Source organism: Neophocaena asiaeorientalis, unplaced genomic scaffold (genome assembly GCF_003031525.2).
Source record: "Neophocaena asiaeorientalis asiaeorientalis breed wild unplaced genomic scaffold, Neophocaena_asiaeorientalis_V1.1 scaffold212, whole genome shotgun sequence".
NCBI lineage: Eukaryota > Metazoa > Chordata > Mammalia > Artiodactyla > Phocoenidae > Neophocaena > Neophocaena asiaeorientalis.
In genome coordinates, this window is record NW_020174046.1 from 6,490,359 (window position 1) to 6,511,179 (window position 20,821).

General features: G+C 36.7%; 1 protein-coding gene across 1 annotated transcript in view; it reads left to right on the forward strand.

Annotated features, from left to right (window-relative positions):
- SCEL (sciellin) overlaps positions 1–20,821 on the forward strand; it is a 237,411-nt gene that overhangs the window by 194,316 nt on the left and 22,274 nt on the right. Inside the window, exons 19-24 of the mRNA XM_024753970.1 lie at positions 1,485–1,544; positions 5,976–6,026; positions 6,973–7,035; positions 10,665–10,724; positions 10,871–10,930; positions 11,079–11,135. Of these exons, the coding sequence (XP_024609738.1) occupies positions 1,485–1,544; positions 5,976–6,026; positions 6,973–7,035; positions 10,665–10,724; positions 10,871–10,930; positions 11,079–11,135 (351 nt within the window). The remainder of the gene's footprint in view (positions 1–1,484; positions 1,545–5,975; positions 6,027–6,972; positions 7,036–10,664; positions 10,725–10,870; positions 10,931–11,078; positions 11,136–20,821) is intronic.

Here is a 20,821-nt window from a genome sequence, read left to right on the forward strand (position 1 = left end):
ACAGCTATCCCATAACTTGGGGCCCATAGTAGGCTTTCCATAACTATTTGTGGATTGAAAGAATGCATAAATATTGAAGACATATACACTATGAGGCATTGCTTCTCACAGTTGAGCTCAAAATATTATTTTACATTACTACATTAAATAGCACACTCTTCTTTACTGACTGTATGAACTTTAAAATTTAGGAAACCTTATACTGATATGTGCCCTATTTAATATATTTAAAGAGATCAAGGTCTTGACAACACAACCAACACAAATATTACAAGGGAGGAGTTGCAGTGCTTAATGTTATGGAGTTTCTTTTTGAGTACTCAAATCTAGAAGCAGAATCCTGGGAATATTTTTCTCAGTCACTAGCATTCAAATTCCACATATTTCATTCAGGCAACAAGGGGTTAAAAAAATCAGCAAAGGGTATTGGTGTAGAATGGTTGTCTCTTTCAGGGTTAATAATTTCTTTATTTGCATGAAAAAGGATCAAATTTTTTATTGCTGCTTTTAGCAGGGATGTACACATTCTCAGACATCTGCATACAAGTAAAAACTTGAGTCAACGTCTAGCTGCTTCCAAATATCTATACCTTTGATGTTGCACTGACGCAACCTCAGAGATTTCATGATCAATCTTAGCAGGGCCACAGGGCATGGGGATCCAGAGTGTAAAAGTGCCTTCTGTGGACATTCTTTACCCATGTGGTATCCTCTGTAGATCAGAGGCACTTTGGCTGGCACTGTGAATGTGGAAAACACATGTAGAAGCAATAGGAAAAGCAAAATTCCATTAAAATCAGAAGCAGATATACTAAAGGGTAATCATAAATTACTGATGTGTTTTCACTGACTACATGGAGTTTTATATTATAGTAAATATAGCTTACATTTCAGAACTTTATAGATTTTAATCTTCCTATTATTTGTTGCCAACACAACCAGTCAAAATTTGTAGTTTTAACACACAGTTATAAGTACCAGCAGCAGATACCAGATTTGTATATCATGGACTTTAACAAATTGGTATACTTATCTAAATCCAGTGTTTAAATAGAAAATCTGCTAATGAATGTCAATTTTACAAAACTTCTCCAAAGTTCAGAAGTTCCACAGCATGTTGGAAGTTGATAGGTAGAGTTGTGTCTTGTGGAATGTTCCATGAAATGTGTATACAGACTATTACAAAATATGTTTAGTGCACCTGGAAAAGGCTAAGAGCATAGCATTCAATGAATCAAAATAGAGTCCTAGTTCAGTATTTGCTAGTGGCCCTAATGGCTCCAAGATTAAAATATTGTCTCACTGAGTCTCAATGTGTTTCAGAGATATATAAATCCCTACATACTTCTGCGTACATTTAACAATCTTCAGCTCTTTGGCATGATCTCAGTGAGTGTTTATACTGTTCCTGAGTTTTAATGAATAGTTTTATCATCTTGGTTCTAGTCTATCATTAACCTCATCACATTTTCTATGCTTTAAAGGGGCCAGAGCCATGACAATCTCATCAAAGTGACCCCTGAAGTAAACAGAAGTAACCCAGGGTGAGGATTATATCATATCTTTCTTCCTTCCCATCAATTTGTGCATCAAATTCTGCATCAATTTGTGGCTCTCATTAGAGAAGCTATGCTGAAAAATCTGTGGAGTTAGAAAGTCTGAGCTCCATTACTTACTGGCTGGGTGCCTTGGAGCAAGTCCCTCGAACACTGAGCTGAGGCTTCTTTAGTTATAAAATGAGGATCATAATGTCTGTTCCACCTTTGTCATTTGATTATTAAGGATCAAGTGCAATAATGGATATAAAATCACTTTAAAGCAAAAAGGCACTACAAATGGAAATTATTAACAAAATATAGTTTAATTATAGCTATAGGATTATGTAGAATACTGAAAGGGGCTGGCCAGGTGAGAGTTTTTGGCAAATAGTTCCAGAATTGATCTTTTAAACTCAATCTTGCCCTAATTTTATGGTTTTATTTTGACTGTAAATGGGAAACTGAGCTAGTATACCAATGATTTGTATGGAGATCAAAATTTTTACTCTTTTTTTTTTTTTTTTGTGGTACACGGGCCTCTCACTGTTGTGGCCTCTCGCGTTGCAGAGCACAGGCTCTGGACGTGCAGGCTCAGCAGCCACGGCTCACGGGCCCAGCCGCTCCACGGTATGTGGGATCCTCCCGGACCGGGGCACGAACCTGTGTGCCCTGCATCGGCAGGCGGACTCTCAACCACTGCGCCACCAGGGAAGCCCAAAAATGTTTACTTTTTTAAATGAAGGGCATAGACTGGCATTGATTTCTCTCAAAACCTAATCACAAAATTCATCTTGAGTACATATATCCTTCAAAGTACTTAGTTGACTTAATTCCATTTTTATTTATTATGTTTTTGTTTGCTTTTTTGTTTAAAGTTCCAAAGACCTCAGCAACCTCATCAAAGTGAACCCAAGAACAGGAAAAAGTGTGCAAGGGCAAGATTGAATACACACCTCTTTTTTTGTTTCACATTAACCAATGCTTAAAAACGTTATTAAATCATCGTTTCAGCAGACTGACACTGCTATAGTATCAATGTATCAATGGTAGTTCAAGAAAAATCATGGAACCCCCATGACCTTTTTTGGGTTTTGTTTGTTTGTTTGTTTGTTTTGTGGTACGCGGGCCTCTCACTGTTGTGGCCTCTCGCGTTGCGGAGCACAGGCTCCGGACGCGCAGGCTCAGTGGCCACGGCTCACGGGCCCAGCCACTCCGTGGCATGTGGGATCCTCCCGGACCGGGGCACGAACCCGTGTCCCCTGCATTGGCAGGCGGACTCTCAACCACTGCGCCACCAGGGAAGCCCTGCTTATTAATTTTTTAACACTATTTCATTGGACTGATGTGAGGATTAAATCATATAAATCACGTAAATCACTTAGAACAGTGCCTGGCACATCATGAATTTTCTGAAACCATTAATTATTGTTTATTATTTCTATGCAGTTATAGTTAGGTCCAAATATATATTTTCAGAGTCAACACTGAAAAACTCCAACCCCTTGAGATGATCTCTATTTTAATAAATATTTTATAGTAAAATATTTCTATAATAAAAATGTTTCTCCATTTTAATAAATATTTGAAACCACTTGATGTAAGTTGACCATTTCTCTGATCATTTCTTCCATGTTTTAAAGGGGCCAAAGTCTTGACAATCTCATCAAAGTGGCTCCAGAAATAAACAGAACTAACCAAGGGTGAGGTTTATGGAACTTCTTTCTCCATTTTCTTCTATTCAACCTCGAAAATATGATAAAACTCATTGTCCCATCACAGAGACAGCCAATAATGGGACCCAAAATCAATACCTCTATGTCAGAAACCTAGTCTTCAAGTCCTTATTCAGGGCTCCCTGGTTGTGGATATTTGTGGAGGAATTCCTTAAAATATGGGAATAATCTCTTATCAGTGTGGGATTTGTGTTCCATGTTTGGGATTTCCTCAAAATGAATCGAGTTTCCTCCTGGGATGAAATATCTTCCCCATACAATTTCTTAGACATAAGCAGCCTAAGAGAAGGTCTTCATGTGAAGAAAATTCTCCTTCCTTTATCCTTCATCATTTTTTGCCTCTTCTCTTATGTTTACACTCAAACAATTCCTAAAGTTGGGAGGTTATTTTTTAAAATTATACTTAGTTTATTGAAATAATAAAGAATACAAAGAATGACATTGTCTTTTATAGAGAGAATTTTCTTTAAGGTACATCACGTTGAGTAAACAGGTGTAAAAAAAATCACGAATCTATAAATATATATCGTTATGCTAGTTTGAATGCGAGTTAAATATAAAAGATACCAAGGTATATATTTCCTTTCTGACGGATATTCTGTCTTACTTGGTGTATAGGAATTCTATTTTTACAGTAGGTAGATATCATATAAAGTTTATTAGACTAGATCAGGAGTCAGAAACTTTTGCTTAAAGAGCTAGGTAGTAAATATTTCAGGTTTGGGGAACCAAAACAGTCTCTATTTTAACTAGTCAACTAGCAACCATTGATAATACATTGTAAAGGAATGGGCATGGCTGTGTTCCAATAAAACTTTACTTATATAATAAGACTACAGGCTGAATTTAGCCTGAGGACCATAGTTTGCTGACTCCTGGACTAAACAGTATTTCATGTGGGTGAGTGAAGAGGATCAACTCTGAATGTACTTGGGACAGCTTCTGAAACAAAGCCTCCCTTGCATATCTTGTTTTATTCACTTTATGGTTGGACCAAAGATTTTATCATTCTTTTATCTGATTATTTAGTGCTAAATTGTCCTTAGATTTTGTTCACTAAATAAGAACATAACGCATTGCCACTGTCTGAGGGTCAGGTACTGAATCCAGAGACCATGTAATACTTCATGTTACAGATAAAAGAGTCAATGAAAGACAGCTATCCCTTGTCCCTCTTCCAAGATGACTTAGTATGTAAAGTGAAGATGGCCTTAATGATGTGACCTTTCCTGTGCAGTGTGTGAGCCTCGTTTCAGTCCCCACCCTCTGCCATGTATTGCATTAGGTCATGTGTCCATCTCTTCTACTTGGTAGTGAAATTTTTGAGTTCAGAGAATACTTATTAGCTGTATAATCTTGGACACATCGTTTAAACTCCTTTAAGCCTCAGCTTCTTTATCTGTAAAGTGGGGATTGTAAGAATTACCTTCTTCATGAATTACCAGAAAAATTATATGCTAGCAAGCTTATGAAGCACTTATTCCTCAAGTACTTATTAGATATTATCTATTGGTATTATTATTACTGTTACTGTTTTTCTTCATTGTTGGATCCTCATTGCACCACTCAATGCTTAGTTCAAAGAAGATACCAAAGAAATTATCTGTTAGGTTGGATTTTATGAAATTGTGGCATTCAATAATTTTTGATCCACAAGAGGACAACTTCATATAGTTCAATATAATAGAATGCAATAATTTACATGGAAGGATTTGTACATGATAAAATTAGTTTATAGGTTAATCCTAAAGATTAGTTCAGGGGGGCTTCCCTGGTGGCGCAGTGGTTGGGAGTCCGCCTGCCGATGCAGGGGATGCGGGTTCGTGCCCCGGTCCGGGAGGATCCCACATGCCGTGGAGCGGCTGGGCCCGTGAGCCATGGCCGCTGAGCCTGTGCGTCCGGAGCCTGTGCTCCGCAACGGGAGAGGCCACAACAGTGAGAGGCCCGCGTACCGCAAAAAAAAAAAAAAGATTAGTTCAGGGATATAAGCCTTTCTAGTCTTTTTTCTTTTCAGGATGTATAACAAATTGTCCAATAATAAGGTATATCAAATTAGGCATCTTGTTCAGGCCTTCTGGTGTTAGAGTTGGTATGAAGGCCCAGTACGATAACAGAAATGTCTCTTTAGAGGTATTATTGCCTATTTGTTTAGAATAAAAGCAAGTTATATAATCTGAATTCTTCCTTGTTCTGACTTAGCATTGCATGAAGCATGATTCTGAACTGATTAATATCTTGGAGTAGCCTGAATGTTACATATTAATGTTATGTATATTACCTCCATACCTTAGAATCAGGAAATAGCCTCTTTTTTAAAAAATCCCAGGTTTTTGTTTTGTTTTGTTTCTAGGGGAGGGAAGCAAGGAACACGTGCAAATGACCAACAGCTTAAATTTTTCTCTTGTTCATTACAATCTTCAAAAATATTCTTGGAAAACAAGGAGTTTACGAGCAATTTAAATTTGAGGTTGTCTTAAAAGAAATAAGAATAAAACTAAATTAAATTTTCATATATATGTAGTTGTGTAAGAAATGAATTGATAGTAGCCACCTGCTTTTACCGAGGGCTAAAAAAAGAACTCAAGATGAAGTTTTGAATTAACAACAATCACTTGATTCAATATTAAGATTGAAAAAAAATGTACAAATTGTAATTGATTTGACTTGATTTTAACCACTTATTGAAATTTACAACATTTTTTAGGAACCAGGATCTGAACCATCTTATCAAAGTGACTCCCTCAGCAAATAAAAGGTAAGCTTATTAAGATTATTGAAGACTCGTGAGCAAGTCTTCAATTTATGCCCCAGAATAAGATTATTTGGCTAAGGACATTTGAAAGGGGACATGAAAAAAATGAGAACAAATTGATTTGTTGTGTGTAATCATGGTAGATAGATTTTTTCTTTTATTGTGTTGCTTCAATTTATTACATTATAATATTGTTCAAATTGTAATACTGAAGCAAATTCTGTTTAATGACTATTTGAGAAATTCACTGGACACAACAGTAGCGTAAGTAGGTTATTACTGCAAGTTTATAGTAAATAAACTATAAGTTCATAAAACTGAATAAACCAAAGAATATTGGCTTTCTTCTCTTTCACAAACCCAAGGATTAATAAAAATTAAATGACTCTTCAGAAAATTGGTGACATAACATTCTAATACTTGATTAGAATATTTCTACATGATTTTGATTATACTCCTGTCTTCTTGAAAAGTTAAGACCCATCATTCACTGGAGCAAAAGTTAAGAAAAACGTGACAGAGTAACTCCAAGCTACCTCTCACGATTATTATGATGATAATGGAGAAAAGCATGGTGCAGATGTAAGGAATTATTGTGAATAGAGAGAGGAAGGATGTTAGCAGAAGGGAGCATATGGTTTGGGGTCCAGCTATGGTTTCAATCCTAGTTCACCCTCAGTCATTTCTTAGGTATCTGGCCCAAAGAGGGTCTTAATTTCTATGAAACTCAATTTATTTATAAAGAGAGAATGGTAATACTTAACTCAGTTGTTTTGAGGATTTAAAAAAGATAACTAATATAACTAATATATATAAAGTAGAAACCCGGTAAATTTATCACTTTTTGTCTAGGATCCCATGGAATGATTCACAAGCATCAGAAGAAACAATGCCAGCCATTGTTTCTGATTTCCAACTGAATTTGACCTTTTATTTTATTTTGTTTTAGCAGTGAACAAGATCTTGATGAACTTATTAACGTAAGCCCCAAAGCTGTCAAAAACACAGCCGGGTAAGAGAAGGATGTGATTTATTTACTTTGCTTTGTTTCTCCCTAACTAAGTACAATTTGAATATAAATGACTTGTAATCATTCTATGGGCAAACTGAATATAAATCTTGAAAAGTCATCACAGTTTTTATATGTCCCTGAAAACTTAGATATCTATTTGCTAATAAAAAGAAAGGCAGCTCAAGTAAAGCAATTGAAGGGAGTGATTGGGGTAGAAACATAGCTAGTCTATGCCCTGTTTATGTTTTGTAGTATTGATGTTAATACCTTTGTCTCTGGATTTGGTTAAATTTATTAATGATAGTTAATTTTTTGAGAAGAGCTGAACACCTCATTAGTTGTAAGCAATACCATTCACCTCGTTTTCAGAGGGTGTTTTCTAGTAGTCGGTGGAAATTTTATGAGGTTCATTATTTCTTAGATGGTTTGCTGCTCGCAGCAAAGTAATGGATCTAAACTTTGATAATTCTTTAAGTAGTATCTATAATGATGAAAATGAAATTCACTTTTTGTCTCTGGTTATATGAAGATTTTTATATCATTATGCACTACTATTATATGTATGTACATATATATTTATATATATATATTTAAGACTGTTTTTATGATTTCACTTTTGTGAGTTTAACTGGTATGTACAAAAACTGCAAAATTTTGGAGATGGAAGGAAGGAACCTCAGAAAACTCGTAGCCCAGTTACTATGAACACTTGCAAGCCACTGTTCCAGTCAAACCTATTATATTTACAGAAGAGGAAATTAAGACTCAGAAAGGTTAAGTGATGTGACCAGTGTCACAGAGAAAACTAGTGGAAGACGAATAGTAGTTCTGTGATCTGTTAGGTGGTGAATAATTACTGAGCACCTACTGGGTTTGAAGCTTACAGCTAGGTATCATTAGGTGCACATTAGGTATAATTATAGGCCGTGGATGCCAAAAAGAGAATTCAGTAGACATACTCAATCTTATTAATAGCAAGCAATTATCATAGTTTAAAGTTAATTATGTACTGGGGGCAAAGAGATGGGACTCCAAGACAATAATAGGTTGTCAATTTAATATATTACATTTTGGGACGCTTATGTACTGCTTGCTGAATATAGAATGTATTGTCAGTGAGTTGCATTTAAAAAGAAAAGGAGACATGAAATAGCTAATGAACACGACAGGCAGTAAAATTCACATTCATAGATTCCTAGGGGTAGAAGATGTTAGAGATGGGCAGAGGCTTAGAGATGAACAAATCCAATCTCCCAATTTTACAAATGAGAACACTGAAGTATTCGGGGCAAAAGTCTCATAATCTTCTGTGAGTTCTTCCAACTCCCAGCCCAACTCCTGGTCTTTAAATCACAGCATGGAGACTTTGATCTTAAAATAGGTGAAAGTTGATTCAGTACCTCAGGAAATAGTGGAAACTATAAAGCTAGGACTTTTGCTCCTGCCATGGGACAGCCTGGAGATGTTCTCTACTACTTTCACAGGGTCACTTGAAATATTACTTCACAGTCTTTGAAGTGACAATGGCACAAATTTGTGCCAATGACTGCAAAACACTTTACAACCTTTGAACTACGTGAAAATAATAATAGCTAAATATTTCAATGTATCCCTATATTCTTAAAGCAAAATAAATGAAAGCAGTAACTTGAGTAGGAAAAATGTTACATTTTTCCTGGATAAAATTTAGATATAAGATTCCTGTGTTTGTAGGATCCAGGGTCTGAAAAAAGCGTCTATAAGTTTTCAATTCATTAAGTTGCATGATGCTATCAGTCAAGGCAATTCAGGACTATTACTGAGATCCTTGCTTTATTGACACAAGGTGTCGTCTTTTTAAGAGAAGTGGTAAAACATAGCACGCGTTTATATATATGTTTTCTAGGCTAGTGTTTCTCAAATTGTGGGTCACATCCCATTAAATGGTCTTGTAATTAATTTAGTGAGCGGCAGTCAGCATTTTTTCCCAGTTAGCTAGAGTGAAGTAGAGCAGAAAACATGAGAGTTCTTACGTAGTGGGTGTCTTATTTTGTGAAATTTATGTTTTATTATGTGTGTGTGTCTGTCTGTTTGACTGAAAACAAAGTATTGGGCTGTGATGTAAATTGTATTTTTTAATGAGCTCTATGATGTAGTAGTTTGAATAGCACAGTTCTAAGATTTGGAATGAACCAAGTTTTCTGTACTGAGCAGAACAGTAAAAACGGGAGTTCTCATGTTTGTGTTTGCATTTTTTTATGCAGCTTACTCCTAATTATGCTGGTTGGTGAATATTATATGTAGTTACACTAAAATATTGTGATTGATTTTATGTATTAAAAGGTTGTGGCCTTTGACATATTATTTCCTCTACAAAGTTTTATTTTTTGTACTTTTTTTCTTTTAATGTATGAAATTACCCTCATTTTAAAGATCGTCTTTCAGGCACAATTTAACTTTGTAACAGGTTTTTGTAATCAATTTATACAAGAAAATTTTATTTTGGATAGTTGTCATATGTTTATCATTTCTTTGATAGTGTTTGTAGATACCAGTTGATTATCTTTAATTGATAATATTACTATTGAAGATAATTCAAAACAGTAAACATTCATTTAGGGGCTTTCTGTCTACCGTGGAGATCTGAGAACAAGGATGAGGAGATCAAACTCAGTGAAGCCATGAGCTGGGAAGCAAATTCTATGGAAAGGCTTAGGGGTTGGGGAAGGAAATGCAGACCTTTTTCTCAGACTTTGATGACTAACCTCTAAGTGGCTCTCCTTCAGTTCCTAACCTTGCATCAGTCTTTTTGAAGAGTAAACCATACTTTATTTTTATATAAGGGAAAAGGACTTTTGGGGGGAAGGAGGTACAGGCAGGTAGCTGCCAAAATTTACTGAAAGCAGGTGTTATCAATCCCAAGATTTCTTGCTATTGTGGGCTCTTCTGTGAATAAATATTATAAAGCGGTTTAGAGGAACACGTTGAAAAATCACTACTTTCCAGCCTTTAGAAGCAAAGTATTATACAGAGGCAATGAGTGATAGCAAACCAGGTGGGAGGAAATACTGTTCTCCGACTGAGGAAAGAAACTGATAGGGTTTCAACTAGGAAGTGGACGGTTATCAGAGTATGTCCCTAATTTACCATGATTTCAGCTTTTTAAGTCATGGTAGAGGAAAGAAAAGTCACAATTTTGATGGATTACTGGAACTCTGTTTGCCAAGACTTATGTTAAGTATAATCCTAGTTTGGGAGTTTCTTATTTTTTTAAAAAATGGTATATTTAGCTGGTGAATATGGTTTTTAAAATATCAAGGACCTTACAATCAGTTTGTATCGTCATACTGTTAAAACATTCCAGAGTAAAAGTGGTCAATCATGAGATGTTTGCTGTGAACTCTGAGTTAGCGTGCCCTTGTAGATGGGCTCTGACAATAAATGTGTGAAGTCAGAGTAATTCTTCTCCTGATCCAACATAATTAGTCCTCCCTGGATTGGTTTGAAAATTTATTTCAAGGGGGTTCTATGCCAAACCAATATGTCTTATACTAAATGATAAACTAGCTAATCCCTTCTTCCAATTCCAGCCACTTTAAACCTGTATTATCTCTAACACAAGCTGCTTTAATTTTTTTTTCCATTTGAAGAAATCAAGATCTTGATAAGCTCATCAAAGTGAATCCTGAAACTCTCTCCAACAACCAAAGGTAATAGAACTGCATTAATTTTTGTGCTTTGGGTAGGAAGAATGTTTTGTTTTACAATTATTTCAAGCACATTTATAACCTTAATGATCTTACCAAAAGAATTTATTTATAATTAACCTGCTTGCTTTTTATTTTTCTTTTTAAAGAAACCGGGATCTCAATAACCTCATCAAAGTGAATCCTGAAGTAATCAGAAGCAATCAAAGGTATCAAATAAAAACAGTCATTTCACATTCTCATGTCTGTTGCCCCTGAGTGGAGTAGATTTATTATATTGCTTTATAGACCTAGCACAAACAAAACAACCTATCACTAATTGGAGTTTTTTTTTTTCTCTTTTTCTCTTTTGAACAGCCAAGCTTTGGACAATCTTATTGAAGTGAAACCTTCACCTCTCAGAAATACTAAGCGGTAAATGACTTTGCCTAACTATCTTGCCATGCATTTAAAAAAGAACCCAAGGTTCTAGGTTAGGAATTTCCTTTCTTGCTCGCTTTCTTGCTTTCTTTCTTCTCTTTTTCTAAAAGAAGGCTTTCGTTTTTCTTGAGTGTTCAAATGAGCACACATTTATAACCCGTGTGTTTCCTGTCAGCCGAGAATATGCTACACTCTTCTGGAATCAATTGCACTCTTTTGGACTCAGTTTTGTACTTCTAATTTTCACGAAGACAAGTTAGGGTTTGTTGCCTATAGGAGATAGAGTATCAGGACTGATATGAAAAATGAGTGAAATTAAATAAGAGGAAAACATATTTTGGAGAAGCTGGACCAAATCGGTGGTTTACACAGATGCCTACAGAGCATTGGAGCATTGGAAAGGATATTCAGTCTTCAAAATTACAGATCCACAGCTCATGTGGGCTCACAAAATATTCCAGCAGATTTTAACCTTGAACTTCTATTTTGAGTTTTGTAAATATCTTATAATTCACTATCTTTATGTCATATCTTTCACCAAAAGAGCTTATTGATAATGCACCAGAGTGCGTTGTATGAGAAGCCCAGATTGTTCTGCTGACCTGAAATTTTGCCATAATAAATATATAGCTGGGAATTAAAGTCTCAAAATTCTGGGATGAAGAAAGCAAATTAACATATGGAAAAGTGCTTTGAAGCCACAGGGAGAAAGAGGATAGTGTGACATGCTCATCGGCCTAAATCTCATGTCTTTTTGTTTTCTACAGTAGTGGTTCTTTTTTTTTTTTTTTGGAGTATAATTGCTTTACAATGTTGTGTTAGTTTCTGCTGTACAATGAAGTGAGTCAGCTATATGTATACCTATATCCCTTCCCTCTTGGACCTCCCTCCCACCCCTCCCCCCATCCCACCCATGTAGGTTGTCACAGAGAACCAAGCTGAGCTTCCTGTGCTTTATAGCATGCTCCCACTAGCTATCTGTTTTACACGTGGGAGTGTATATATATCAATCCTAGTGTTTTAATTTGCCTTTTCTGTTTGTGTGTTTTTATCACAAGGTGTTGGAGTGTCTGAAGTAGGAAGGTACCAAGGCAATTGAAGAGCAATTGCTAATTAGAGAGCAGTATTTATTGAACACCTCTGGTGTGCCTGGCAATTTATATACATTTAATCCTCACAACAACCAACCCCATGAGAAATATATTCACGCATGCTATTCTATAGAAGAAGAAACTATAGCTCAAAGATATAAAATAAACTTCTCAAGAAAGAAAACACATCCTGGATCTAAACCCAAGTCCTTCTGATGTCACTACTGGAAGAACAAATGATCAGGAGCAAAAAAACCTCAGATTTACCCCTTCTTTCTGTCCTTTATTCTCCCAACAGTCCCTTCCTTTCTAATTCCCCTCCCACCCCTGCAGTTAAAGGACTACAATTAGATACGCTTTTTTTCTAGAAAATTATTGTGGAAATGACAGAGAGGAGAGGAAGATTTGTCTTATAGAGATTTTCTAATAACTGAAATAATAGCAAACTTTTGGTGCCGACCCTGCCACTGGTAAGCGTATGGAAATATCTTTGATAAGTAGAAGCATTTCTTCAGAGTGGTACTGGTAGGGGCAGATTTTTATTTTTATTAGTAACAGTTTTAGGAGGTTCCCAACCCATGTTGGAAGTGGTTAGGTTTAACAAGTACGTATGGAATAACTAACAGTGGCTACTGTAGCCAACTTCTCCCTTAGCGGCTGTTTCCATAAACTGTAGCGCCCTCTGTCTCTCTCTCTCTCCCCCCGCTCCTGTTCCCTCCTTCCTCCTCTCCCTCCTCCCTTTCCCCTTCTTCTGACTTTTGCCTCCCTCCCTTCCTCCTTCTGCAAATGCACTATGTTGACAGATAATGGTAACTTTCTCATAAGAGTTTTGCCTTTTGTTTATTAGAAGAGGCTAATTTCATAAAAAGTAATTTGTATTTCAGCAACTGCTAACAAAGTATCTATAAGAAGAGGACATTTTCCTTATACAGATAGGATTACTATAAAAAAGAAATTTAAAAATATTGACATCATGTTGTTTTCAGATGGCAGCCTTTTCTAAGGATTTATTTTTAAACTTTTTATTGAGATATAGTTGCTGTATAATACGATATAAATTACAGGTATATGATATAGTGATTCACAATTTTAAAGGTTATACTCCACTTATAGTTATTACAAACTATTTGCCATATTCTCCATATCATAGAATATACCCTCGTAGCTTATTTTATACCTAATGGTTTGTACCTCTCAATTACCTACCCCTATGTTGCCCCTGTCCCCCTTGCCTCTCCCCACTGGTAACCACTCGTTTGTTCTGTATATCAGATGGCAGCTTGATCCACAAATCTAACCTAAGTGATGTCTGACTATTCTTTAGTAGTTACACCAGATTTGATGATAATCAGCCAGGATGTTCAAGAATCACTGCAGAACAAACAGGAAGGACTAAGCTGCCTATTTGAAAAAAGTGACTTATTCAATATGTTCAGTCACCTGTATCTGCAGTGTATTTATGTGGCCCACTTGATTTTAATGGGTAAAGAGAGGGGGCATTTTAACATGACTCCCAGTAGGAATAACAGCCACAGGGCACTTTTACATCCAATTCAATGTGACAGGAGCACTGATTATTTAATAGTATAACAGCAGTGAATCAGAGTTCCTTTTATGTGACTTTGCTGACATTTCCAGCAGCTGTATATTTAATTCACAGTTAGGGGTGGAATAAATTTCAGTCATGGATCAAAATGTAAGCAGGTGTCCCTGAGCTCTTTCTAGGAACACAACAACTTGAGCAAATGCAGATGTGTACAGAATTTTCATTTATTCAGGGAGAAACTGTGAATTTTAGCAATGACAGTTTCACATTTTCATGAACCAACATTAAAGGGGGATATTCAATTATCGGTAGCCTATAAACTGCTGCTCCCACGTAAAGATTGAAAAACATCTAGTGATACAGGTCTTTACAGTTAGAAAAGGCAACCTTCATCTAAAGCAGAAAAAATATTCTGAACTATTTGTAGTATTATACGGCCATCTTTATAAGGGCTTCCTATTTGCTAAGACATACCTTGTTAATATCCCAATAAGAAGTTTCCTTCCTATCTTCCTATTGAATATTTCTCATACTTCTGCTCAAGACAGAATGCTGGAGGTGGGAGGTAACCTTGACTCTTTCCATTGCTTCATTCCCCATAATCAGTAGGTCACTCTGGATGCTTCTCCTAGTTATCTCAGGAACCGAGACATTTCATCATCCCAACTGCTACTATGGCCCAGCTTACTGTTAAGTCTCCTCACTGGTCCCTCTGCTGTCTCTGGTACCTTCTGCCCTTCAATCTGTCTGCCATGCTGTAGAGTGATCTTCTTAAAACACAAATCTGATCCTGTCCTTCCTCTGATGAAATCCTCCAGTAGCTTCACATTGCCACTGGACAACAGTGTACCCCTTAACCTGGTTTCCAAAGCTCGCCATGATGTTGTCTCCACAGGCTTCCCCAGCCCCATTCCCTATGCTCCACCCACAAGCAAAGCCCACCCACACACCCCCTGACATGAGCACGCCTCACTCCTCTGTCATCGCTGCTGCATGGATAACTGCTACTTATCCTTTAGGTGTCAGCTTAGGTGTCTTTTACTCAGGCTCTGGGAAGCCCAACCTGACCCATCACTTCTGCATCAGGTCCTTCTGGATGTTCTCAAGCTCTCTGTTCTTCTGTCCTATGATATTTGTCTCTTGGCATTATTATTTAATAATCTCTCATCCACTATTGGATTTTTTAAGGGCAAAGATTGGATCTGTCTTGCTCATGTCTTTATCTACAATTCATGGCACAATGCTTGATACGTATTAGGTGCTTAATAAATATTCTCTGAGTTACAAGCTAAATTTCAAAACTAATCAGGACCTGTGATCATCCAACTAGACAAAGCCCATTGCCTTATAACTCTAACACTCTGAGCCCCATCAGTGAAACTAGACTGGAGGGATCTGATATCCTATGACTGGTCTCCTTGCTTAAGCCAAAAACCCTATTTTGAAACATAATCTCAATGAACCATGGTGAATTAAAGCCACTGAAATTCTTGGTCACATCTTATATTTAAAATACCTAAATTGATCATTTTCTCTATGGACCTGTTAATTTCTTTAATATAAAATCTTTAAGACTCCCTCATTGAAATAAATTATGAAAATATGTAAAGCTGGGACCATTGTGCAAATTCAGTAGAGCTGAAGAATTATAGCAGTTATCTCACTGTATTCTACACTCCCTTCAGAGAGATAAATATTCCTTTGAACTAAAGCTTAAAGCCTTAGTTTTAGTTCTTGGCATAAAAGAAGTACCATAGTAAATTTTCTATATGGAGGTTTTTAATTTTGCAAATGTGTTTGATACTCTGCAAAAACGATGTAAGTGAGCTGGAGAGAGAGAAACATATTGCAGCATTTGATAAATACCTCCCACACCTTCATAAGAGAGGAAGAGCAGTTGGGAGTGAGCTGATAACTTTCTCTCATGTAGAGCATATCCTAGGAAAAGTTGTGTTATAAGAGACATAATAAGCCTTGGTCCCCAGAATCTCTATTTTTTTCTTTAATCTGCTCTGCAAGGGAGTATTATATTCCTTAATGCGGCAGTAGAAAATAATTTACATGATTATAACAGATAAATGCTCATATTCAAAATGTGTGCTATGACTCTACATAACAGATAACTCATATCTTCTCCCAAACATTGTGTAGTCTGTGTAAAGAAAAGCATTTTCAGTTGCTATGGTTAACAAAATTTCTTTTTAGCATTTCTCTCTGTATCCACAGAGAACTGGTGGTTTTTCTTGAAGTTAATTCCAACTGCTCATAAAATCACAAAATTATAAGGTCTTCCACTGAACTGCCACAGAAAAGGTTTGGAATCAAGCCTTTGTTTGACCCTGCAGCATTTGGCTGGGCTTCTATAAAAATCTATTTTTCACACTTTGACTCACAGCTCTTCATCTTCTACCACAGTGTAAAAGACACGATAAGATAGATGTAGTCTTAATTAAGGAATAAAAATTTATTTTTACATTCTTCAACTTGGGAAGTTTATGGGCAATCTGAACTTCTTTTATTGGATCTCCAAATCTAGCTGATGACATCAATCAGGGTGAACAACCAGAGACAATCCACATTTTGTACTTTTCATGATCTGGAACTTTTCATTTTGCTTTAAATATTAGTATAAAATATTCAGAATAAAATCTTATAATCCATTCTACCAAACTTGATATGTGGCACTGTTTAATAAAAACAGCAAAAATTCTATGAACCCCCTAATAACATGGTTTACTCAATGATTCACAATTATATCCCTTTGGGAGTGTGCTTCTTTGAAGGCAAGCATACATTCCAATTTTGAGTTATCTACCTACAGTGGTTGGATTTGCAGGATTCTGGTTTCTTCTCCCTGCTTAGATCTAAATCCATTTCCGCTCTCCCCCACAATAGCTAGGGTCCAAAAGACTTGGGTACTGGGCGTGAGGAGGTGGGGTGGTATAGGCAGATCAAAGATGCAGTATCTGCAGCAGCCAGGAGTGGAAGGTGTCAGAGCAGATGAGGGCATCCAGCATCAGGCTGAGAAACTAAACATAACCATGTCATGAGGGCAGAAGCAGATGTGTATTTGGTTGCTAGGGCTGCCATAACAAGAACCACAGCCTGGGTGGCTTAAAAGAGAAATTAATTTTCTCACCGTCTGGAAGCTAGAAATCCAAGATCAGTATGTCGGTAGGGTTGGCTCCTTCTGAAGGTCCAGAGGGAAGGATCTATTCCAGGACTTTCTCTTTGGCTGGTAGAGGGCTGTCTTTACCCTCTGTCTTCACATTGTTATCCATCTGTGTGTGTATCTGAGCCTAAATTTCCTCTTCTTATCAAGCTACCAATCATATTGGATTAGGGCCCACCCTAATGACCTCATTTGAACTCGATTTTTTCTGGCGTTAGGACTCCAACATAGAAATTTGGTGGGAGGGCAAAATTCAACCCCTAAGGAAATGTCCCAAAATAAGGAAACAAAGCCCTGGTTGGGAGCTGTGTGAAAAAAAGGAAAGAACTATGTGCAATTCATGGGTGAAATAAGGCAGGTTCTAGGTGATTGATGCAAATGGAGGTGAAATGTCCGTCCCCGTCTCTTCTGAACTTTTTCTAAGAGGTTATTGTGCCCACTCTGTACCTAGATGTGGCCGAAGCTGACTGCCATAAAGGTTCAGGGTCTAATATCTTTCCCTTGGGGTCCCTTTCAGATCTTTTGCCAGAGCTGGGTAAGGTAGCATAGATTTCTACCAGAGAAGGGGAAAAAAGAGAATTTAAATTAATTTAATGCCACAAGTATTTTTGGAGCAGCTACTGTGTGCAAGGCCATGTTAGGCATGGTAATGTGATTTTACTCTCAAGTCATAATGAAAAGCACCAGCTTCCTTAAAAAATGTCACTCAGTTCATCCAAGGTTAGCTTTGGAGGGAGAATCACTTCCTGGGACAGAATTCTAATTCCCCAAAATTCACATTTCCTGGTGATCTCTCACTGTTTGCCATTGCCAACCGTCCCTGTTTGGCATTCCTGGGAAACTGGATTATGGAATATCATGATAATCCACTTAATTTTTATTCCATTATCCCCAAGTATTTGGTAAAGTACTATTGTATTTTAAAATGTTAAGGGGAGGATCATTTAATGCTCAGGCTATTAAGATAGTATGGTAACCCCTGAGGTCAAGAAGGTGACTCTAGTAATAGGGAAGGACCATCACGGGTTAGGTGAACGCAAAGCCTGCTGTCTCTATTTCTAGATTTGAAAGATGCGATCTGGGAGGTCTCCTCACACAGTTCTAGTAGTTCTGTTGAAGAACTCACTTTTGAATTTTATATCATTCAGACTGCAGAATCAAATGATTTTGATACTTCTGAGCTACTTCTGAAATCCTGTACTTTTTACATATATTAATGGGCATATTTTCTACTGTAACTCACATTAAAAAATAATTTAACTAATTTCTACATTTTAAAAGATGTGCAGCTAGTATTTTATTTTATTTTGTTTTGTTTTTAATAGATCTTTATTGGAGTACAGCTGCTTCACAATACTGTGTTAGTTTCTGTTGCACAACAAAGCGAATCAACCATGTGCATACACGTGTCCCCACATCCCCTCCCTCTTGAGCCTCCCTCCCATCTTCCCTATCCCACCCCTATAGATGGACACAAAGCACCGAGCAGATCTCCCTGTGCTATGCTGCTGCTTCCCACCAGCCAACTATTTTACATTCGGTAGTATATATATGTTGATGTTACTCTCACTTTGCCCCAGCTTCACCCTCCCACCCAATGTCCTCAAGTCCATTCTCTATGTCTACCTCTTTATTCCTGCCCTGCAACTGGGTTCATCGATACCAATTTTTTTTTTTTAGATTCCATATATATGTGTTAGCATACAGTATTTGTTTTTCTCTTTCTGACTTACTTCACTCTGTATGACAGACTCTAGGTCCACCCACCTCACTACAAATAACTCAATTTCGTTTCTTTTTATGGCTGAGTAATATCCCAATGTATATATGAGCCACATCTTCTTTACCCGTTCATCTGTCGATGGACACTTAGGTTGCTTCCATGTCTTGGCTATTGAAAATAGTGCCGCAATGAATACTGTGGTACATGACTCTTTTTGAATTGTGGTTTTCTCAAGGTATATGCCTAGTAGTGGGATTGCTGGGTCATATGGTACTTCTATTTTTAGTTTTTTAAGGAACCTCCATACTGTTTTCCATAGTGGTTGTATCAATTTACATTCCCACCAACAGTGCAGAAGAGTTGCCTTTTCTCCACACCCTCTCCAGCATTTACTGTTTCTAGATTTTTTGATAATGGCCATTCTGACAGGTAGAGGTGATACCTCATTGTACTTTTGATTTGCATTTCTTTAATAATTAGTGATGTTGAGCATCTTTTCATATGCCTCTTGGCCATCTGTATGTCTTCCTGGTGAAATAAATGTCTATTTAGGTCTTCTGCCCATTTTGTAACTGGATTATTTGAGCTCCATGAGCTGTTTGTATATTTTAGAGACTAATCCTTTTTCTGTTGTTTCATTTGCTCATATTTTCTCCCGTTCTGTGGGTTGTATTTTTGTCTTGTTTATGGTTTCCTTTGCTGTGCAAAAGCTTTTAAGTTTAATTAAGTTCCATTTGTTTATTTTTGTTTTATTTCCATTACTCTAGGAGGTGGGTCAAAAAAGATCTTGCTGTGGTTTATGTCAAATGGTGTTTTTCCTATGTTTTCCTCTAAGATTTTTATAGTGTCTGGTCTTACATTTAAGTCTTTAATCCATTTGGAGTTTATTTTTGTATATGGTGTTAGGTAGTGTTCTAATTTCATTCTTTTACATGTAACTGTCCTGTTTTCCCAACACCACTATTGAAGATGCTGTCTTTTCTCCATCGTATATTTGTGCCTCCTTTGTCATAAAGTAGGTGACCATATGTGTGTGGGTTTATCTCTGGGCTTTCTATCCTGTTCCATTGATCTATATTTCTGTTTTTGTGCCAGTACCATATTGTCTTGATTACTGTAGGTTTGTGGTATAGTTTGAAGTCGGGGACCCTGATTCCTCCAACTCTGCTTTCCTTTCTCAAGATTGCTTTGGCTATTCAGGGTCTTTTGTGTTTCCATACAAATTGTGAAATTTTTTGTTTTAGTTCTGTGAAGAATGCCATTGGTCATTTCATAGAGATTGCATTGAATCTGTAGATTGCTTTGGGTAGTATAGTCATTTTCTCATTGTTGATTCTTCCAATCTAAGAACATGGTATATCGCTCCATCTGTTTGTATCATCTTTAATTTCTTTCATCAGTGTCTTATAGTTTTCTGCATACAGGTCTTTTGTCTCCTTAGGCAGGTTTATTCCTAGGTATTTTACTCTTTTTCTTGCAATGGCAAATGAGAGTGTTTCCTTAAATTCTCTTTCTGATTTTTCGTTGTTGGTGTATAGGAATGCCTGAGATGTCTGTGCATTAATTTTGTATCCTGCAACCTTACCGAATTCATTGATTAGTTCTAGTAGTTTTTTGGTGGCATCTTTAGGATTTTCTATGTATGGTATCATACCATCAACAAACAGTGACAATTTTACTTCTTCTTTTCCAATTTGTATTCCTTTTATTTCTTTTTCCTCTCTGATTGCTGTGGCTAAAACTTCCAAAACTATGTTGAGTAAAAGTGGCGAGAATGGACATCCTTGTCTTCTTCCTGATCTTATGGAAATGCTTTCAGTTTTTCACCATTGAGTATGATGCTTGCTGTGGCTTTGTCATATACGGCCTTTATTATGTTTAGGTAAGTTCCCTCTATACCCATTTTCTGGAGAGCTTTTATCATAAATCGGTGTTGAATTTCATCAAAAGCTTTTTCTGCATCTATTGAGATGATCATTTGGTTTTTATTCCTTAATTTGTAAATGTGGTGTATCACATTGACTGATTTGCATATACTGAAGAATCCTTGCATCCCTGGGATAAATCCCACTTGATCATGGTGTATGATCCTTTTAATGTGCTATTGGATTCTGTTTGCTAGTATTTTGTTGAGGATTTTTGCATCTA